This window comes from Rutidosis leptorrhynchoides, chromosome 11 (assembly GCF_046630445.1).
Source record: "Rutidosis leptorrhynchoides isolate AG116_Rl617_1_P2 chromosome 11, CSIRO_AGI_Rlap_v1, whole genome shotgun sequence".
NCBI lineage: Eukaryota > Viridiplantae > Streptophyta > Magnoliopsida > Asterales > Asteraceae > Rutidosis > Rutidosis leptorrhynchoides.
This window is the reverse complement of record NC_092343.1, coordinates 19,699,702-19,721,515: the sequence shown is the minus strand read 5'-3', so window position 1 is coordinate 19,721,515 and position 21,814 is coordinate 19,699,702. Positions and strand designations below refer to the sequence as shown.

Below are 21,814 nucleotides of genomic sequence, written 5' to 3'. Positions count from 1 at the left end.
ATGCTCTTTTCTTCAGTTTGTACTTTCTCGACGTGTGCTAGAATAGCATAGCAACCTTTTCTTATTAGTTTTTATGCCTTCAAATTACTAATAAGATGTAGCTTCATGTTGCCCTTTTCTCCGTACACCATTAAGGGTTCTCCTTCTTCTCGTACAATGCGAATTGCATTTTTATAACATACGATCTCTACTTTCACCTTCTTCAGCCAGTCCATGCCAACTATTACATCAAAACTCCCTAACTCTACTGGTATCAAATCAATCTTAAATATTTCGATACCCAGTTTAATTTCTCGATTCCGGCATATATTATCTGCTGAAATTAATTTACCGTTTGCTAATTCGAGTAAAAATTTACTATCCAACGGCGTCAATGGACAACTTAATTTAGCACAAAAATCTCTACTCATATAGCTTCTATCCGCACCTGAATCAAATAAAACGTAAGCAGATTTATTGTCAATAAGAAACGTACCCATAACAAGCTCCGGGTCTTCCTGTGCCTCTGCCGCATTAATATTGAAAACTCTTCCGCGGCCTTGTCCATTCGTGTTCTCCTGGTTCGGGCAATTTCTAATAATGTGGCCCGGTTTTCCACATTTATAACAAACTATATTGGCATAACTTGCTCCGACACTACTTGCTCCGCCATTACTCGTTCCGACACCATTGGTTCCTTTCGTTCTGTTAACCCCTGGTCCGTAGACCTCACACTTTGCCGCGCTATGACCATTTCTTTTACACTTGTTGCAAAATTTGGTGCAGAACCCCGAGTGATACTTTTCACACCTTTGGCATAGCTGCTTCTGATTGTTGTTGTTGTTGCGATTGTTATTGTTGTTGGGACGATTGTTGTAGTTGCTGTTATTGTTGTTGTTGTTGTTGTTATTGTTGGGCCGTTTGTTGTAGTTGCGATTGATGTTGCGATTGTTGGGATAATTGTTGCGATTATTATTGTAATTGCTGTTGTTGTTGTATTGGTGATTCTTATCACCGTTTTCCTCCCACTTTCTTTTGACTTGCTTCACATTAGCCTCTTCAGCCATCCGTTCTTTAATTCTTTCCTCAATCTGGTTCACTAGTTTGTGAGCCATTCTACATGCCTGTTGTATGGAGGCGGGCTCGTGTGAACTTATATCTTCTTGGATTCTTTCCGGTAATCCTTTCACAAATGCGTCGATCTTCTCTTCCTCATCTTTGAACGCTCCCGGACACAATAGGCACAATTCTGTGAATCGTCTTTCGTACGTGATAATATCAAATCCTTGGGTTCGTAACCCTCTAAGTTCTGTCTTGAGCTTATTGACCTCGGTTCTGGGACGGTACTTCTCGTTCATCAAGTGCTTGAATGCTGACCACGGTAGTGCGTACGCATCATCTTGTCCCACTTGCTCTAGATAGGTATTCCACCATGTTAACGCAGAACCTGTGAAGGTATGCGTAGCGTACTTCACTTTGACCTCTTCAGTACACTTACTTATGGCAAACACCGATTCGACCTTCTCGGTCCACCGTTTCAATCCGATCGGTCCTTCGGTTCCATCAAATTCCAAAGGTTTGCAGGCAGTGAATTCTTTGTAGGTGCATCCTACACGATTTTATGTACTGCTAGATCCAAGGTTATTGTTGGTATGTAGCACAGCCTGTACTGCGGCTATGTTTGAAGCTAGAAAAGTACGGAATTCCTCTTCATTCATATTCACGGTGTGTCGAGTAGTCGGTGTCATTTCCTTCAAAATAGTCAAATAGAACAAGTTAATCATACAGAATATTAAGAGTAGTTAATAGTATTTCGTAGCATAATATGAACTCATTTATAAAAGCTTTTTCTTCATATTAGCATTTTATAAGTTTAAATTCGGGTAGTACCTACCCGTTAAGTTCATACTTAGTAGCTAATATACAATTCAACTACTACAATTCTATATGAAAAACTGATTATAATAATATTTCGAGTTCAAACTTTTATACAATATTTTACAAACTTACAATACCGCTTATTTTACATAAAACATGAAATATAGCACACAATAACTTTGATACAAGATAGTTGTGAAGATAATTCTAGCTAGTACACAAGTCGTTCAGCAAAGGCAATAAAGACACGTAATTCATACGTCCAGAAACAAGTCATGCATTCTGGTTTTACTAGGACTACTTCCCATCCTTGGTCTTGTGGAACATAACCGTTATGGCCGTTGATAAGACAGCGTGTTGTAACGTCGTCAAAGGGACGACGGTTACGTAATGACCAACAGTCTCGTAATAACCTAAAAACCTCATTTCTTACCCCAATTATCGACTCCGTCACTTGTGGGAACGTTTTGTTTAATAGTTGTAGCCCGATGTTCTTTTTCTCACTTTGGTGAGAATAGAACATTACTAACCCGTAAGCATAGCATGCTTCTTTATGTTGCATGTTAGCCGCTTTTTCTAAATCATGAAGTCCTATATTCGGATACATTGAGTCAAAATAACTTCTTAACCCGTTGCGTAAAATAGCATTTGGGTTCCCCGCAATATATGCGTCAAAGTAAACACATCGTAACTTATGGGTTTCCCAATGTGATATCCCCCATCTTTCAAACGAAAGTCTCTTATAAACCAAGACATTCTTGGAACGTTCTTCGAATGTCTTACAAACTGATTTTGCCGTAAATAGTTGTGTCGAAGAATTCTGACCGACTCTAGACAAGATTTCATCAATCATGTCTCCGGGTAGGTCTCTTAAAATATTGGGTTGTCTATCCATTTTGTGTTTTTATACTGTAAAATAGACAAGAGTTAGATTCATAAAAAAAAATACTTATTAATACAAGCAATTTTTACATATATCATAAAGCATAAGCACACTATATTACATATATTACACCACACGAATACAACTATCTTATTCCGACTCGCTCGTTTCTTCTTCTTCGGTTTTGGTTCGTTTTGCCAAGTTTCTAGGGATATATGATGTTCCCCTAATACGAGCTGTCATTTTCCACAACGGTTTAGAAAAACCTGGTGGTTTAGAGGTTCCCGGGTCATTGTTACAACTTAAGGGCTTCGGGGGTTGACGATACATATAAAGTTCATTGGGGTTGGAATTAGATTTCTCTATTTTTATGCCCTTTCCCTTATTATTTTCTTTTGCCTTTTTAAATTCAGTTGGGGTAATTTCTATAACATCATCGGAATTCTCGTCGGAATCCGATTTATCGGAGAATCGGTAATCCTCCCAATATTTTGCTTCCTTGGTGGAAACACCATTGACCATAATTAACCTTGGTCGGTTGGTTGAGGATTTTCTTTTACTTAACCGTTTTATTATTTCCCCCACCGGTTCTATTTCCTCCTCTGGTTCCTCCTCTTCCGGTTCTGATTCTTCTTCCGGTTCTGATTCTTCTTCCGGTTCTTCTTCGGGAACTTGTGAATCAGTCCAATATATATTCGACTCTTCATTATTATTAGGTGAGTCAATGGAATTTGTGCTAGAGGTAAACATCTATCACACAATATCAAACATGTTAAGAGATTAATATATCACATAATATATACATGTTAATAATATATAGTTTCCAACAAAAATGTTAAGCAATCATTTTTAAAGAAAACACGGTCGAAGTCCAGACTCACTAATGCATCCTAACAAACTCGATAAGACACACTAATGCAAATTTTCTGGTTCTCTAAGACCAACGCTCGGAAACCAACTGAAATGTCCCGTTCTTATTGATTAAAAACGTTCCATATTAATTGATTTCGTTGCGAGGTTTTAACCTCTATATGAGACGTTTTTCAAAGACTGCATTCATTTTAAAACAAACCATAACCTTTATTTCATAAATAAAGGTTTAAAAAGCTTTACGTAGATTATCAAATAATGATAATCTAAAATATCCTGTTTACACACGACCATTACATAATGGTTTACAATACAAATATGTTACATCGAAATCAGTTTCTTGAATGCAGTTTTTACACAATATCATACAAACATGGACTCCAAATCTTGTCCTTATTTTAGTATGCAACTGCGAAAGCTCTTAGTATTCACCTGAGAATAAACATGCTTTAAACTTCAACAAAAATGTTGGTGAGTTATAGGTTTAACCTATATATATCAAATCGTAACAATAGACCACAAGATTTCATATTTCAATACACATCCCATACATAGAGATAAAAATCATTCATATGGTGAACACCTGGTAACCGACATTAACAAGATGCATATATAAGAATATCCCCATCATTCCGGGACACCCTTCGGATATGATATAAATTTCGAAGTACTAAAGCATCCGGTACTTTGGATGGGGTTTGTTAGGCCCAATAGATCTATCTTTAGGATTCGCGTCAATTAGGGTGTCTGTTCCCTAATTCTTAGATTACCAGACTTAATAAAAAGGGGCATATTCGATTTCGATAATTCAACCATAGAATGTAGTTTCACGTACTTGTGTCTATTTTGTAAATCATTTATAAAACCTGCATGTATTCTCATCCCAAAAATATTAGATTTTAAAAGTGGGACTATAACTCACTTTCACAGATTTTTACTTCGTCGGGAAGTAAGACTTGGCCACTGGTTGATTCACGAACCTATAACAATATATACATATATATCTAAGTATGTTCAAAATATATTTACAACACTTTTAATATATTTTGATGTTTTAAGTTTATTAAGTCAGTTGTCCTCGTTAGTAACCTACAACTAGTTGTCCATAATTAGATGTACAGAAATAAATCGATAAATATTATCTTGAATCAATCCACGACCAAGTGTATACGTATCTCAGTATTGAACACAACTCAAACTATATATATTTTGGAATCAACCTCAACCCTGTATAGCTAACTCCAACATTCACATATAGAGTGTCTATGGTTGTTTCGAAATATATATAGATGCGTCGACATGATATTTCGAAACATTGTATACGTGTCTATGGTATCTCAAGATTACATAATATACAATACAAGTTGATTAAGTTATGGTTGGAATAGATTTGTTACCAATTTTCACGTAGCTAAAATGAGAAAAATTATCCAATCTTGTTTTACCCATAACTTCTTCATTTTAAATCCGTTTTGAGTGAATCAAATTGCTATGGTTTCATATTGAACTGTATTTTATGAATCTAAACAGAAATGTATAGGTTTAGAGTCGGAAAAATAAGTTACAAGTCGATTTTGTAAAGGTAGTCATTTCAGTCGAAAGAACGACGTCTAGATGACCATTTTAGAAAACATACTTCCACTTTGAGTTTAACCATAATTTTTGGATATAGTTTCATGTTCATAATAAAATCATTTTTCCCAGAATAACAACTTTTAAATCAAAGTTTATCATAGTTTTTAATTAACTAACTCAAAACAGCCCGCGGTGTTACTACGACGGTGTAAATCTGATTTTACGGTGTTTTTCGTGTTTCCAGGTTTTAAATCATTAAGTTAGCATATCATATAGATATAGAACATGTGTTTAGTTGATTTTAAAATTCAAGTTAGAAGGATTAACTTTTATTTGCGAAGAAGTTTAGAATTAACTAAACTATGTTCTAGTGATTACAAGTTTAAACCTTCGAATAAGATAGCTTTATATGTATGAATCGAATGATGTTATGAACATCATTACTACCTCAAGTTCCTTGGATAAACCTACTGGAAATGAGAAAAATAGATCTAGCTTCAAAGGATCCTTGGATGGCTTGAAAGTTCTTGAAGCAGAATCATGACACGAAAACAATTTCAAGTAAGATTTCCACTCGAAATAAGATTGTTATAGTTATCGAAATTGAATTAAAATTTGAATATGATTATTACCTTGTATTAGAAAGATAACCTACTGTAAGTAACAAAGGTTTCTTGATCTTGGATGATTACTTGGAATGGATTTAGAAAACTTGGAAGTAAACTTACAATCTTGGAAGTATTCTTGATTTTATGAAACTAGAACTTTTGGAATTTATGAAGAACACTTAGAACTTGAAGATAGAACTTGAGAGAGATCAATTAGATGAAGAAAATTGAAGAATGAAAGTGTTTGTAGGTGTTTTTGGTCGTTGGTGTATGGATTAGATATAAAGGATATATAATTTTGTTTTCATGTAAATAAGTCATGAATGATTACTCATATTTTTGTAATTTTATGAGATATTTCATGCTAGTTGCCAAATGATGGTTCCCACATGTGTTAGGTGACTCACATGGGCTGCTAAGAGCTGATCATTGGAGTGTATATACCAATAGTACATACATCTAAAAGCTGTGTATTGTACGAGTACGAATACGGGTGCATACGAGTAGAATTGTTGATGAAACTGAACGAGGATGTAATTGTAAGCATTTTTGTTAAGTAGAAGTATTTTGATAAGTGTCTTGAAGTCTTTCAAAAGTGTATGAATACATATTAAAACACTACATGTATATACATTTTAACTGAGTCATTAAGTCATCGTTAGTCGTTACATGTAAGTGTTGTTTTGGAACCTTTAGGTTAACGATCTTGTTAAGTGTTGTTAACCCAATGTTTATAATATCAAATGAGATTTTAAATTATTATATTATCATGATATTATGATGTATAAATATCTCTTAATATGATATATATACATTAAATGTCGTTACAACGATAATCGTTACATATATGTCTCGCTTCAAAATCATTAAGTTAGTAGTCTTGTTTTTACATATGTAGTTCATTGTTAATATACTTAATGATATGTTTACTTATCATAATATCATGTTAACTATATATATATCCATATATATGTCATCATATAGTTTTTACAAGTTTTAACGTTCGTGAATCACCGGTCAACTTGGGTGGTCAATTGTCTATATGAAACCTATTTCAATTAATCAAGTCTTAACAAGTTTGATTGATTAACATGTTGGAAACACTTAATCATGTAAATAACAATTTCATTTAATATATATATATAAACATGGAAAAGTTCGGGTCACTACAGAATGATTATATGCGTATGTATATAATGTATTTATTTGTATGCTATGGTATGAACCAAAGAGCCGGTAGTGCCATAGTATGTGCGTTTGTGCTATGACGTGAACCTAAGAGCCGGTAGCGTCATAGTACGTGTGTTGTGGTGTGAACCAAAGAGCCTGTAGCACTACGGCACGAGTTGTTAGAGTGTGAACCAAAGAGCCGGTATCACTTTAACGCGAGTATGACACGGGTTGTGATGTGAACCAAAGAGCCGGTAACATCATAACTGATGCGTATGGTGTGAACCAAAGAGCTGGTTGCACCATGACGCGAGAATGGTTAACCATGGTTGTGTATTGTTATGTAGCATATTGTATTATGTCGATTATATGTTATCGATTACGATAGCTGCGGTTTGTTGGAGATTATTAGCTTTGTACATGAGATGGTATGCTAATTGTATTGCTAGCGTGTATGCGGTATATGTGTAAGTGATTGGAAGTAGGTATATTATATATATATGGGTATAATTATTGCATTCATTAAGCTTTGCTTACCCTCTCGTTGTTTATCTTTTTATAGGCTCCGGCGGAGACAAGGGTAAGGGCATTCGTACGGATTAGAGATCCCGTTTGTTTGTTAGGGGACGCTTTTGGATGTTATAGCTTTTGGAGTTCGACCGAGATTTGGGTAGTTTAACCCCCAAATACCATGCTCATAGTGTCGTTTGGAATTTAAACTAGTGTAGTCGAAACTCATATTTTTGTACGAAACTCGTATTACGGCATATGTGGGTCTGGTTTCGTAAAACTTATTTTATTATTGAATCGTGTGAGTTTTAACCATTATAACATGTTGTAAAAAGCATTTCATCTAAATATGTCGGGAAGTGAATGGGGCCTGTGCGCGCCGCGCACCCTGAGGTGGTGCGCGTGGCGCACTCTTCTGAATAAAAAAAAAATTTGTTTCGCGTAATCGGTTGGTTATTGGTTTGGGTTGTTACAAGTGGTATCAGAGCATGGTCTAAGGGATTTAGGCGACTTGAGATAGGTGCTTAGACTTAGATTTATTTGTGTATGCGCTTTATGCGGGACTTGTAGGAGACGGGTCGGACCGGGAGTTGATTAGTGCTTAGGTTTATGTGAACTAACCTTGCACTAATTGTTTTGTGTTGTGTTAGCAATCATCAAGCGAGATAGACGTTGTACTAACAAGTTAATGCGACGTGCTTGCGTAACAATGATTAGCTACCATTGTTACGGGTTCAAATCGTGTCAAACAAGTGATGTACGACGATTGTTGAGCAAGATGGGGTAGTGTGGTGTATATGTATATACATATGTGTTAAGTCCTTTCATTTCGTTGCTTAATCTTTTCCGTTTTATAGTATGAAGACGAGAAACGGACCCGAGAACAATGAAGGGGGTACGAGCGAGGATGTCGAGTTTACGGCCAAGGTTGAGGCCATTATGCAAAGGCGTCATGCGGCCTTCCTAGAGGATGTTAAGAAGATGTTCTTAGATTCAATTGACGAACAAGTAGTCAATCTAGTCAAGAAACAAATTAAGATTGTTCTTAAAGAGGATAACGCTGGAAGGCGAGACTTCCACTATAAAAACTGCAAAGATGCTCAACCTCCCACCTTTGAAGGTGAGCGAGACCCACTCAAAAGTGCTCAGTGGATCTCCGATATGGAGGGGGCCTTTCGTACTAGTGAGTGCCCTCTCGATAAAAAGATGAGGTTTGGTAGTAGCATGATGAGGGGTGATGCCAAGTTGTGGTGGGACGCGAAAATCCGACTTTATGGCTAATGATACCGCAACCCGCATGCGCACCCCATATGTATGCGGGCACCCACTAGTGTGCGTATGCGTGTGCTCATGTGCATTATGCAGTATGCGGATTCGTATCTAATGCCTTTGTTCCCGGTACAGCGATTACTTGGCTATCAAGTAAATATCTTTTCCATAATTACATCCGTGATTAGGGGGAGTTCGTTATGGAAAGGATTGCCATTATCTCGGATGGTTCTAGAATTAGGGTTTGCCTATATATACAAACCCTAACTATCATTCTAAACATCATCACATTACGTAACTACCATCTGCCACACGTCTTACGTAATTAAGCATCATTCTCCGTCTCTTCAAGGTTAACATGTTAGTTCTTCATTAAGCTAGCACCTAAAACCTTATTTGGGGCCTTCTGATCAGCGACCGCTATCGAAGGTGGACTTAATCACTTGGCCACCCCGCCGACATCATCATGTCAGCCAGGGTTATTCACGGTAGCCGGACCGGAGAGCCTTGTTCTAAGATCCTTAAACCCCACCAACGTATTGAGCAGGCATGTTAAACCCTATGGTGCAAACATGCATGATCAATGGCGAAGAACAAAGTATGAGTTTGACGTGGGACGAGTTTAAAGAAGAATTTTTTAAGGAGTATCGAACTTCGGCCGATCTTTCAAAACTTAAGGACGAGTTACGTACTTTAAGGCAAGGGTCAATGGATTTGAACACTCTCAAGTCCACTTTCTTATCAAAGACCCAATTTTTCCCGGAGTATGACGGGAATGATCATATGTTGAAAGAAGATTTCTACCGAACCTGGAATGATAACTATCAAGAAAGAATTAGTAGGAATTCGGCGAAGACTTTTGATGAATTTTTTGATATCGCTAAGGGTTTTGAGTCGCTTGCTCCAAGAAAGAGTGACTTCACCTTTGGCGAACGAAAATTTGAAGCTACTAGCCACTCAAACAAGAAGAGCAAGCGTGTGACCAAGAGCATCGGTAGTGTGAGAAAGGGGGCTTCTAAGGGTTTTGGACCCACGTGCTACAATTGTGGTCGACAAGGGCACTTGGCCCGTGATTGTACGAACTCATCTTCCAAAAAAATCGTTTGTTTTAATTGTAATAAGAAGGGCACAAGAGGCCGAGTGTCCCGATTTGCGCAACGATAATGTTAAGCGGCTAGAGAAGGCGGCGGGTACGGCTAGGGGTCGCAATTATTTGATGACCAATGAGGAAGCCAAGCAATTTAATGAAGTTGTCTCAGGTACTTTCATGGTTAATTCTAATCTGGCAAGGATACTCTTTGATAGTGGTGCAAACTTGTCGTTTGTGTCACCAAAATTTGTGCCTAAACTTAATAAACCGTTAGCTAAGTTAAGTCGTCCAATAGAAGTTGAAATAGCGGATGGCAAGACAGTGCTAGTGGTTGATGTGTGTAAAAATTGTGATGTTGTGTTTGGTGCCGAAAACTTTAAAATGGATCTCGTTCCAATGACTTTGGGTGATTTTGATATCGTGGTTGGTATGGATTGGCTCGATCATAATAGAGCCGATATTGCATGCCATGAAAAATCTATTCGTGTGAAAACCCCAAGTGGGGGGGAGTTAATTATTCATGGCGATAAGCGAAGGAGACTTGTGCCGATATGCACTTTTGCACGAATACATCGTTTCCTTGTTAGTGGTAGCATGACTTTTCTTGCCCATGTTGTTGATACTCGTGATGAGCCACCACCCATTCGTGAAATTTCGGTGGTTAATGAATTTGAAGACGTTTTTCCGGATGAGTTACCGGGTGTTCCGGCGGAAAGACAAGTTGAATTTCGCATTGAGTTGGTTCCGGGGGCTACCCCCATTGCTAAAACTCCTTATCGTTTAGCGCCGACGGAAATGCAAGAGTTGTTAAATCAAACCTAAGAGTTACTTGAAAAGGGTTTTATTCGACCGAGTGCTTCGCCATGGGGCGCTCCGATTTTATTCGTGAAGAAGAAGGATGGTAGTATGCGGATGTGCATCGATTATCGGGAGTTGAACAAAGTGATGATCAAGAATCGTTATCCATTACCTAGAATTGACGATTTGTTTGACCAACTCCAAGGTGCAACATATTTTTCTAAAATCGACCTACGGTCCGGCTATCACCAAATGCGAGTCCGTGAGGAAGATATCGAGAAAACGGCTTTTCGAACGCGTTATGGGCATTTTGAATTCGTAGTTATGCCTTTTGGTTTTACGAATGCACCGACGACATTCATGGATCTTATGAACCGAGTGTGCCAACCTATGTTGGACAAGTCGGTAATTGTGTTCATTGACGACATACTTGTCTATTCGAAGAGTATGAAGGAACATGAACATCATTTGCGGTGTGTGTTAAAGACGTTGCGGAAGGAGAAGTTGTATGCTAAATTCTCCAAATGTGAATTTTGGCTAAGGGAAGTTCAATTCCTTGGCCACGTTGTGAACAAAGATGGTATTCAAGTAGATTCGGGGAAAATAGAGACGGTGAAGAGTTGGGGACGACCGACTACACCTACGGAAATTCGAAGTTTTCTCGGATTGGCCGGTTACTATCGTCGGTTTATCCAAGACTTTTCTAAGATCGCTTCTTCATTGACGAAATTGACGAGGAAGAACGCGAGATTTAATTGGGAAAACGAGCAAGAAATTGCTTTTCAAATGTTAAAAGACAAATTGTGTCAAGCTCCGGTGTTAGTGTTGCCGGAAGGTGTGGAAGACATGACGGTTTATTGTGATGCTTCTCTAAATGGGCTCGGGTGTGTTCTAATGCAAAGGGGTAAAGTGATCGCTTATGCCTCTCGACAATTAAAGGAACACGAAACGAGATATCCGACTCATGATCTTGAGTTGGTGGCGGTTGTTCATGCGTTGAAAATTTGGCGCCACTACTTGTATGGTGTCAAGTGTACGATTTATTCGGATCACAAGAGTTTGAAACATCTCTTTAACCAACGAGATTTGAATTATCGCCAACGCAGGTGGATGGATGTGGTAAAAGATTATGATTTGTGAAATACTTTATCATCCGGGCAAGGCGAATGTGGTCGCGGATGCGTTAAGTTGAAAGAGTCATCACTCGGCGTTACGATTGGGATTGTTACGTATGATTATTACTAACGATTTTCTTGTAAAGCTTGGCGAGACTCAAATAGAAGCTTTTGTTAACAATAAGCATGAGGAACGAATCGTGGGACAAACGGAATTTATTACCATAGGTCCGCATGGTTTGTTATCTTTTCAAGGAAGGGTGTGGGTGCCTAAAATGGGTGATCATCGACGAGTGCTACTTGATGAAGCACATAAGTCAAAGTATTCTATTCATCCGGGAGCGACGAAAATGTATCTTGATTTGAGGAAAGAGTATTGGTGGCCAGGCATGAAACGTGATGTTGTTAAGTATGTTGAACAATGCGTCACGTGTTTACAAGTGAAAGCCGAACACCAAAAGCCGTATGGTAAGTTACAACCGTTAGAAATCCCGAAGTGGAAATGGGAGCACATTACCATGGATTTCATTACAAAATTACCAAAGACGGCGAGAACCCAATTTGATTCGATTTGGGTGATAGTTGATCGATTGACGAAAAGTGCCTTGTTTCTTCCCATTCGGGAAGCGATATCGTCGGAGACATTGGCTAAGTTATTTATCAAGGAAGTGATATCGAGGCATGGAGTTCCTATAACTTTTATTTCGGATCGAGATACTCGTTTCACATCTCGGTTTTAGGAAAAGTTTCATAAAGATATGGGCACACAATTGAAATTGAGCACGGCGTATCATCCTCAAACGGACGGTCAAACCGAACGTACGAATCAAACATTGGAGGATATGTTACGGGCGTGTATTATTGATTTCGGTGGTAGTTGGGATGAGCACTTACCTTTTGTGGAATTCTCGTACAATAATAGTTATCATACTAGTATCGGCATGCCACCTTACGAGATGCTCTATGGGCGTAGATGTCGAACCACGATTTGTTGGGGTGAACTGGGTCAAAGAGAAATTGGGAGTACCGATTTGGTTTTAGAGACGAATAGCAAGATTGATATGATTCGGACTCATTTGAAAAAGGCCCAAGATAGACAAAAATCTTATGCCGATAAGCGAAGATGACAAATTGAGTTCCAAGAAGGTGACATGGTGATGCTTAAAGTTTCGCCATGGAAAGGTGTTATTCGGTTTCGAAAATGGGGAAAATTAGCTCCTCGGTTTATTGGTCCTTTTAAAATTTTAGCTCGTGTTGGTGAAGTCGCGTATCGTTTGGAATCACCCGAAGAGCTTGCGGGGATCCATAATACATTTCATATTTCCCATCTCCGTAAGTGTCTTGCGGATGATTCATCTTGGGTGCCATTAGACGAGATCGAGCTAAACAATAAGTTAGAGTATATTGAGGAGCTGATTGCTATACTCGATGAGAAAGTCAAAAGGTTGAGAAATAAAGAGGTGAGAACTTTTAAAGTTCAATGGCGTCGAAGTAAAGGTTCCGAGTTTACTTGGGAGCCCGAAGAGTTCGTATTGGTTTATCTTTCCTCTTGTCATGAGGTTTGAAGAGGACGCGTTCCGATTCAAGTGGGGGAGAGTTGTAAGACCCTAATCATCATTGTACAGCAGTGTAAATATGGTACATAGAGTGTGGTTATTGTTGTATAATTAAACAGAAGTCAGAAACTGTCCAGCACCTTGTGCGCGCAGCGCACACCTAAGGGAGCGTGCCGCGCACCCTTCACTGTAGCCGGATTCTGTTTCTTTTATTGAGATATTTTGATGGACTTTTTGGTAATTTCACTTGTGGACGAGTTTAAGGACAGTAGATCAGATATTGGGGTAGCATTCACTCCATTTCCAACAACCTTATCCTATCCACTTCAATTTTAGAGAGAGAGAGAGAGAGAGTGAGATTCTTGTGTGAGAAAGCTCAAGCAAAGGAAGAAGGAACTAGTTTTGAGTCTTAGCTCGAGTTATAAAGTTGTTCATCTCCTCTCTAGCTACGTTTTGGTTGTAGTGGTATGTTCTAACTTGGATTTCCTTACTTTGATTTATGTATGGGTTAGGGTTTGTGTAAATGAAGAACATAAAATCCATATTTGGTGATATTGGGTGTTCTTGGGTAAGATCGAGTCATGAGGACTCAAGAATTGCTAACCTAGGGTTTTGAAATGATAAATGAGTTTAAGTGTCATAATTGGTTAGTTAATTACTAGCACACCTAGTTAATAAAATGAATGGTTATTATGTGGGTTAGTGGATGACCCGAAATGGGTGTGTTGGCTTTAAAATGGTCAAAAGAGTAAAGATTGACCTAGTGGGGAAAGAAGGGTATGAAATACCCTAAATGTGTATTAGTTAGTGTGTTGGACCTTAAGCACTAGCTTTTAGTAGTTAATGATGGTCTTGACCTTAAATGGGCGGTTTTGGTGAAAATGAGACATTTAATACATTTAAGTCATTAAATGCACATGAGTGAATTGTGGGTATTTAGTCCAACTAGTTTGTGTGTTGATTGAAGTACTTATTATATTAGGTACTTTGCTTTGAAGCTTGCGGAAGTATAAAACCGTCACCAAATCGTTAAGGTGAGTGGAATGATTATATGCGTATGTATATAATGTATTTATTTGTATGCTATGGTATGAACCAAAGAGCCGGTAGTGCCATACTATGTGCGTTTGTGCTATGATGTGAACCAAAGAGCCGGTAGCGTCATAGTACGTGTGTTGTAGTGTGAACCAAAGAGCCGGTAGCACTACGGCACGAGTTGTTAGAGTGTGAACCAAAGAGCCGGTAGCATCATAACCGATGCGTATGGTGTGAACTAAAGAGCCGGTAGCACCATGACGCGAGAATGGTTAACCATGGTTGTGTATTGTTATGTAGCATATTGTATTATGTCGATTATATGTTATCGATTACGCTAGTTGCGGTTTGTTGGAGATTATTAGCTTTGTACATGACATGGTATGCTAATTGTATTGCTAGCGTGTATGCGGTATATGTGTAAGTGATTGCAAGTAGGTATATTATATATATATATATATATATATATATATATATATATATATATATATATATATATATATATATATATATATATATATATATATATATATGGGTATAATTATTGCATTCACTAAGCTTTGCTTACCTTCTTGTTGTTTATCTTTTTATAGGCTCCGGCGGAGACAAGGGTAAGGGCATTCGTACGGATTAGAGATCCCGTTTGTTTGTTAGGGGATGCTTTTGGATGTTATAGCTTTTGGAGTTCGACCGAGATTTGGGTAGTTTAACCCCCAAACACCATGCTCATAGTGTCGTTTGGAATTTAAACTAGTGTAGTCGAAACTCATATTTTTGTACGAAACTCGTATTACGGCATATGTGGGCCCGGTTTCGTAAAACTTATTTTATTATTGAATCGTGTGAGTTTTAACCATTATAACATGTTGTGAAAAGCGTTTCGTCTAAATATGTCGGGAAGTGGGAGATCTTTATTTGAAAATTTACAAAACCGGACAGAACTAAATGGGGCCTGTGCGCGCCACGCACCCTGAGGTGGTGCGCGTGGCGCACTCTTCTGAATAAAAAAAAATTTTGTTTCGCGTAATCGGTTGGTTATTGGTTTGGGTTGTTACATACATGAATTATTTTTCTGCAGTTTTTATCAATGGGGCCTGCAGTTCACCCTAGCATCGATATCAACCTAGACAACTTTTTTTTCCGCAGAGGTAATATATTGCCTACTAATATGTTTTCACATTCTATGTTAGTAATTCATTAATTTAGTTTCACATTTACCATTTTACCGTTAAAAAGAAGTTTATATGTTATATAACATCCTTTAATTATACCCCGCGAGGAATTTAAATATGAGTTTATATTAAATTGAATATAGTTATAAAATATAAATATGAATAAAACTACAAACGATGTTGAAATTCATCAATGTTATAACCGAATATGAAAAAAATGACATGTAATATAAATCATGAAAATAAATTTGATGTTCGTGATTTATATTAAGTCCGTAAATTATAAGACCAAATTATAAGTAGTTATTAAGTGTGATGACACCTGCGAGACACGAATCTCAGATATTTCATATATTTAAGACACGTCCATAATATTTTTTTGTTCTTTACCCATTGGGGCTTGTGTATCCATTAATAGGTTTATTTCTTTCGCCCATACCTATAATCGTCGAACACCAACATGCGTATTATTAAAATATATACAATCTAAATAATAAAAAATAAACACAATTATTATTATTATTATTATTATTATTATTATTATTATTATTATTATTATTATTATTATTATTATTATTATTATTATTATTATTATTATTATTAATTTATTTGATATAGTTATTATCGTAATATATGATAATAGATATAGATATCATGATCATTATTATACGTGGGTTGATCATAAATAAATAATAGTTACCATAAATAATAGTTACCATATTGTTATTACATTATACGTGGAATAATAATTACCATAAATAAATCCTAATTGTTACCATATTTGTCTCAATTAGAGCTAGAGACATATATTTGCTAATATTGTTATCTAGTTTGATCCAATGGTTCTTAGTTATTGTTATATTAAATCTAAGGGTTAAAATTTTGACATGTCATGTTTTTGTAAATCTGATTTGTTAATATTGCTTTTGTTATTATTTATATATTATAATATACTATACTATATACTATATACTATATATATATGATGGAGATGGAGATTATTATCATGCTTAACTAATATTTTTTATCCTATAAAATAACATAAAACTTTAGATAATAAGTTAATAACTGGTACTCCGTATTTTAAACCTGAATTCAAACGAAGAAAATGTATATATTGCGAATATAACGTATTTGTTTCCTAATAAAATCACGGAATTTAAGGACTTTGTAACAGAAATTCATAATTATCTAAAGGCTAGATTTTCCATATTTTTTACCAAAAAACAGAAATTTTCAATCAAATTAGCTGTATAGCTTTGTGTATAAATATTGTTTGATAGGTTACGTACATCTCCAAAAACAAAACAAAAAAAAAACCCATGGCGAATTTCATACCTTTAGTTCTACAAATTAAAATCCTTTGTCGTATCCTTTGTCGTCTTCCTGCTAAATCATTGATTCGATTTAGATCGGTCTCAAAAGAGTGGAAGTCTTTAATTGATAGCTCTGAATTTAATTCCGATTTCATTGTCCACCAGGCTCCACGAAAACGTCTTCTTTTTTGGTGTGAGTATACACATAATGATTGTATAGTTGATGATGATGATTCAATCCCCCAACAAAAGATTTCTTTGTCGCATCCTCTGTCTTTTAACCGATTTTATGACCGAAGTTTAAATAGAAAGCAAATGGAGTTTGTTGGTTGCTCTTATGGCTTGCTTTGCTATGCTGGTAGTTATTTAAGTGAAGATGATGATTATTTCAATCGTTACGTTATATGGAATCCTACGATAAGAAAATCAGTAGTAATTGATGCACTTTATAATAAGCGTATTTATGTTGGTTTTGGTGTTTGTCCTAACACTCTTGACCCTAAGATTGTCAGGATAAATATCATTCATGTTTCACGTGATGATGTTCAATATTATGATAACAAAGAAAGTTTGGCGAGTTGAAGTATTTACGTTAAGTGGAGGGGTGTGGAGAAGTTCGTTAACCAAACTTCCTCGTAAATGGTTGAATATTGATTTGTATTACCATGGTATTGGTTACAAAACTCCATTAGTTATAAACGGGTTTATTTACTGGTGTGCCTATAGTAATTCTACTAACACGGTCGTATTTTTTGATTTGGGAAGTGAAGAATTCGCAAAAGTACAAGTACCTAGTTATTTATATAACACTTTCGACATCTTTAAGCTAAGAAACTCTCTTGGTGTGGTTGGAATTGATAGAGAAGAAGTTCACAATGTGTGTTTGATGGACCATGTTTCAAAATCGTTTATCAAGCTCTACACTTTTACCTTACCAAAGATGTGTTCGTGGTCGAAAGTATTGGGATTCAGGGATAATGAGCAACTTATAATCGTAAAGAGCGATGATGCACATGGATCTGAGTTTGTAGCTTACGATCCCAATTTGAAACACTTCAACGGTCTTGGGAACGATGTGAGTTGTTCCACTTTTACCTCCTACACAGAATCACTAATTTTGCTTGATCAATCAGGTACACTTAATGATGATGATGATGAAGGTGATGATGGACACACTACAAGATTTTTAGATCACCAAAGGTGAAATCTACTCATTTGTTTGGAGAATGCAACAAGGAATATATGAATATATTGAAGAAGAAAGTCTAATCATATTTTAGTTTTTCGTTACGTACTATTTGCATTGATGCATTTTTGATAGTTTTTAACTCCTATTTTATGATTTATTATTGATTATTTATTATTTATGAATTATGATTTATGATTTATGATGATAGACATTTAGAGGGATAAGTTACAGACATCCTTGTTTTCACATGAATGCTTTCAATTCGTGTTCTGGTGTTTCGTCTTTTAGAAATTTATTTATTTATATACATACAAACACACACACACTGACAAAAACACACACCAGAACCCAAAAAGTCACAACGTTCTGTAGCTGAAAATAGCCCTCCACAACGCACCGTTACAACTTACAAGTGGATTATTTGTCAAGCTATTGACTGCAAATAGTATGAAGTTTGTATTATTGATTCACAGTAAATAGTGATGATCAAAAATAATAATAGTGATGACCAATGTGGTAGTAACAGTTTGGAGATCAATTGTAGATTGTAACTTATTAATATTACATTCAAAATCATCAAATTATTTTTGCAGATGAAATTTACTCGATTGATATTGTTGAGTTTGGTCACAATTTGATCCTCCATGTTTATGTTAATACATCTCTTAAGGTAAATCACACCCTACCTTCAACTGATTAATTGTTAAGGAGGTTAACATTGAGTCTTTTGTTATGGTGGTGTTTAAATTGAATTTTGGTGGTGTTTTTTAGTTATATATGCTTTTGCTGCAAATTATAATTAAGCTCCTTTGGTGTTTGTTTATGTTGTATATTGTGCGAATGCCTTTCTGCGGTTTCCAGGGTCAAAGATTAATACATTATAAAAATGCAGTATACTAGTAGTGTTCACAATGAGAGTACCCATAAGTCAATATCTCAAATATTTTGATTAGTGTTGTAACATTGAATCGTATATTACTTGCTAACAATATTTAAAAACTGAACGACCAAGTATGTTTGGGTCAGGTTGACGGTTGACCCGTTTCGATTACATTTGGCTTTTATTATGTGACGGTTATTGAATTTTACGAGTTTTTTATACATGTTAACGATAAACTTTAGATACACTATTACAAAAAAAGGGAAAAGGAAACATGTCTTTAAGGCTTTAGGAACCGGTTTTAAAACCGGTCCCTAAACCGGTTCCTATGTAATCTTCATCTAGCCTGACCTATATCACTAAACTCAATTTCCTTAATTTCATTTCACCATGCCTCTATCTTTAGCTTTTGGTTTTCGTTTGTAAGATCGCATAGCCCAAACACAATGTCCTGCAATATAAGTCCAAGAGTCCATCCTTTTCTAAAATCAATTGGTATTAGAGGGACTTCCCCTTAGACTTATATACATACATTTGTTTTTGTCTCCCTCCTATGTGGGATAGGTTTGCACCCCAACAATCCTCCCCTCAAACCGAAGACCACATCACCGAGCCTCCCCTTCAACGATACTCCCGCCATCTTATATCACCGGTATCTTTTCTTTCACTTTTCTTTCACTACCGGGACACGCCTCTTATACCGCCGATCTCTTTCTTTCACTTTTCTTTCACCATCGGGACACGCCGCACTTCCACGCCTTGGGAAGGAAGACTTTCGATATAAGGCACCATGGCTCCATTATCGTTGGCAAACTGAGGGGTGTGCCATGTCGCACTGTGCGCTTAGGGGTGCGCCACCACTGCGTTGTTCACCACATCAGGCTATAGCCTAGCTCTGATACCATTTGTAAAATCGCATAGCCCAAACACAATGTCCTGCAATATAAGCCCAAGAGTCCATCCTTTTCTAAAACCAATTGGTATTAGAGGGACTTCCCCTTAGACTTATATACATACATTTGTTTTTGTCTCCCTCCTATGTGGGATAGGTTTGCACCCCAACAGATATATTCTAGTATATCTACATCAAAATTCTTTCGATTTGCAGATATATTATGGTATTTTTTATAATTATGAATTGACATTTACTCTGAATTGTTTATTTTAACATGATTTATGTTGGTCTGTTTGGGTTAAACATACCCTTCTACTTTAATAATTTGGCTTACTTTGTTTGAATTTATGGTTGATAATTCATTACTAATTGTTTTTTTAGTTCATTAAGTTAGGTTTCTCTTTCAAGTTAAGTTTGAGGTCATGTATGCAATTATTGTTCTGTTCATGTTGATTGTTTATGTATGAGATTGATTTATGTATATGCTTGCTAGTAACGAAGTAACTTAAATATATTTGTTTTTAAATTTATGTTGACTGCATATATAATCTGTATGTATGTTTCAGGATTCAGGATTTAAGCAACAGTGTTAACTTCGAAGACTTCGATTCAAATGAGTTTGATAATGCAGAACTTGAATTAAGTAAAGACGATGTAAGGATATTAGGACCCAAAACAACGCAAGCGATTCAACAAGATCACTCACCTATAGTAATTCTACAAGATTACTAACCCACTTAATGAACGAAAGATTATAAATGCAAGAAATGTAAATCGACACAAGAGATAACGTGGTTATATGCAATCGTTGTGATTGCTTTAGTCCACGGACCAACTAGAGAATGTATTTACTGAATATTTGTGGTGTGTTTACAATGAGTTACAAGAGGGTCTATTTATAGAATGGTTTAAGGAGTAAGCTAAAAACAATTCCTTGAAGGTTCATGTGAGTTTCCTGACAGCTTCATGGAGGCTACATGTGAGTTTCCTGACAGCTTCGTGGAAGCTACATGTGAGTTTCCTAACAACTTCGTGGAAGCTACATGTGAGTTTCCTAACAACTTCGTGGAAGCTTAGTGTGAGTTTCCTGGAATCTTCCCTCTAATTGTTTAAAGTTCTCCATATCTCCAACAATCTCCCACTTGGAGACTTTGAACAAACCCAACCTTCGTCAACCCAAAATATCAACGATCTAACCAAGAACGTTAAACCACCATTATACCGCCAAACTCCATTTGGGACACGCACACTCAACACATACTTCGAATGAGCAGACTTTCGATACAAGGTCTTCAACACTACTTGTTAGAATTGAAACATTAACTCTCTAATTCTCTAGTTGGGGTCTTCTCTCATCAATTCATTAGAAGACCAATTGAGGTAATGCAAAACCTCAATTTCTCTGTCGTAACAACCTTAGTAAACATATCAGCAGGATTCTTCGTACCAATGATTTTCTCCAATAATAAAGTACCATCATTTATATGTTGTCGAATAAAATGATACCTTATATTGATGTGTTTCGTACGACTATGAAACACCGGATTCGTCCCAAGATGAACCGCACTTTGATTATCACAATTCAAGACGCAATAGTCTTGTCTTTTACCGAACTCACCTAAGAAGTTTTTCAACCAAACAAGCTCTTTAGAAGCTTCTGCAATAGCCATATATTCGGCTTCGGTGGTTGATAAAGCAACACTCTTTTGTAGTCGAGACATCCAACTAACCGTCGTCTTCCCTATTGTGAAAACATAACCCGTAGTGCTTTTCCCCGAATCGTCACATCCACCCAAATTAGCATCCGCATAACCTCTAAGTATGACATTGCTTTTAGAGAAGCACAATCCCATATTAGAAGTACCTTTCAAATAACGAAGTAACCATTTAACCGCTTCCCAAAGATCTTTCCCCGGATTAGACATATAACGACTTACAACTCCCACTGCGTGAGCAATATCGGGTCTTGTACAGACCATGGCATACATAACACTACCCACGGCCGATGCATATGGAACCTTTTCCA

At 36.6% G+C, this 21,814-nt stretch overlaps 1 protein-coding gene across 1 annotated transcript; it reads left to right on the top strand.

Moving 5' to 3' along the window:
- Positions 1-16,830: 16,830 nt before the first annotated feature.
- On the top strand, positions 16,831-18,028 carry LOC139874337 (F-box only protein 8-like). The gene is made up of 2 exons (XM_071861782.1): positions 16,831-17,331; positions 17,390-18,028. Exons 1-2 carry the CDS (start codon positions 16,831-16,833, stop codon positions 18,026-18,028), a joined length of 1,140 nt encoding a protein of 379 aa, XP_071717883.1.
- Positions 18,029-21,814: the final 3,786 nt, after the last annotated feature.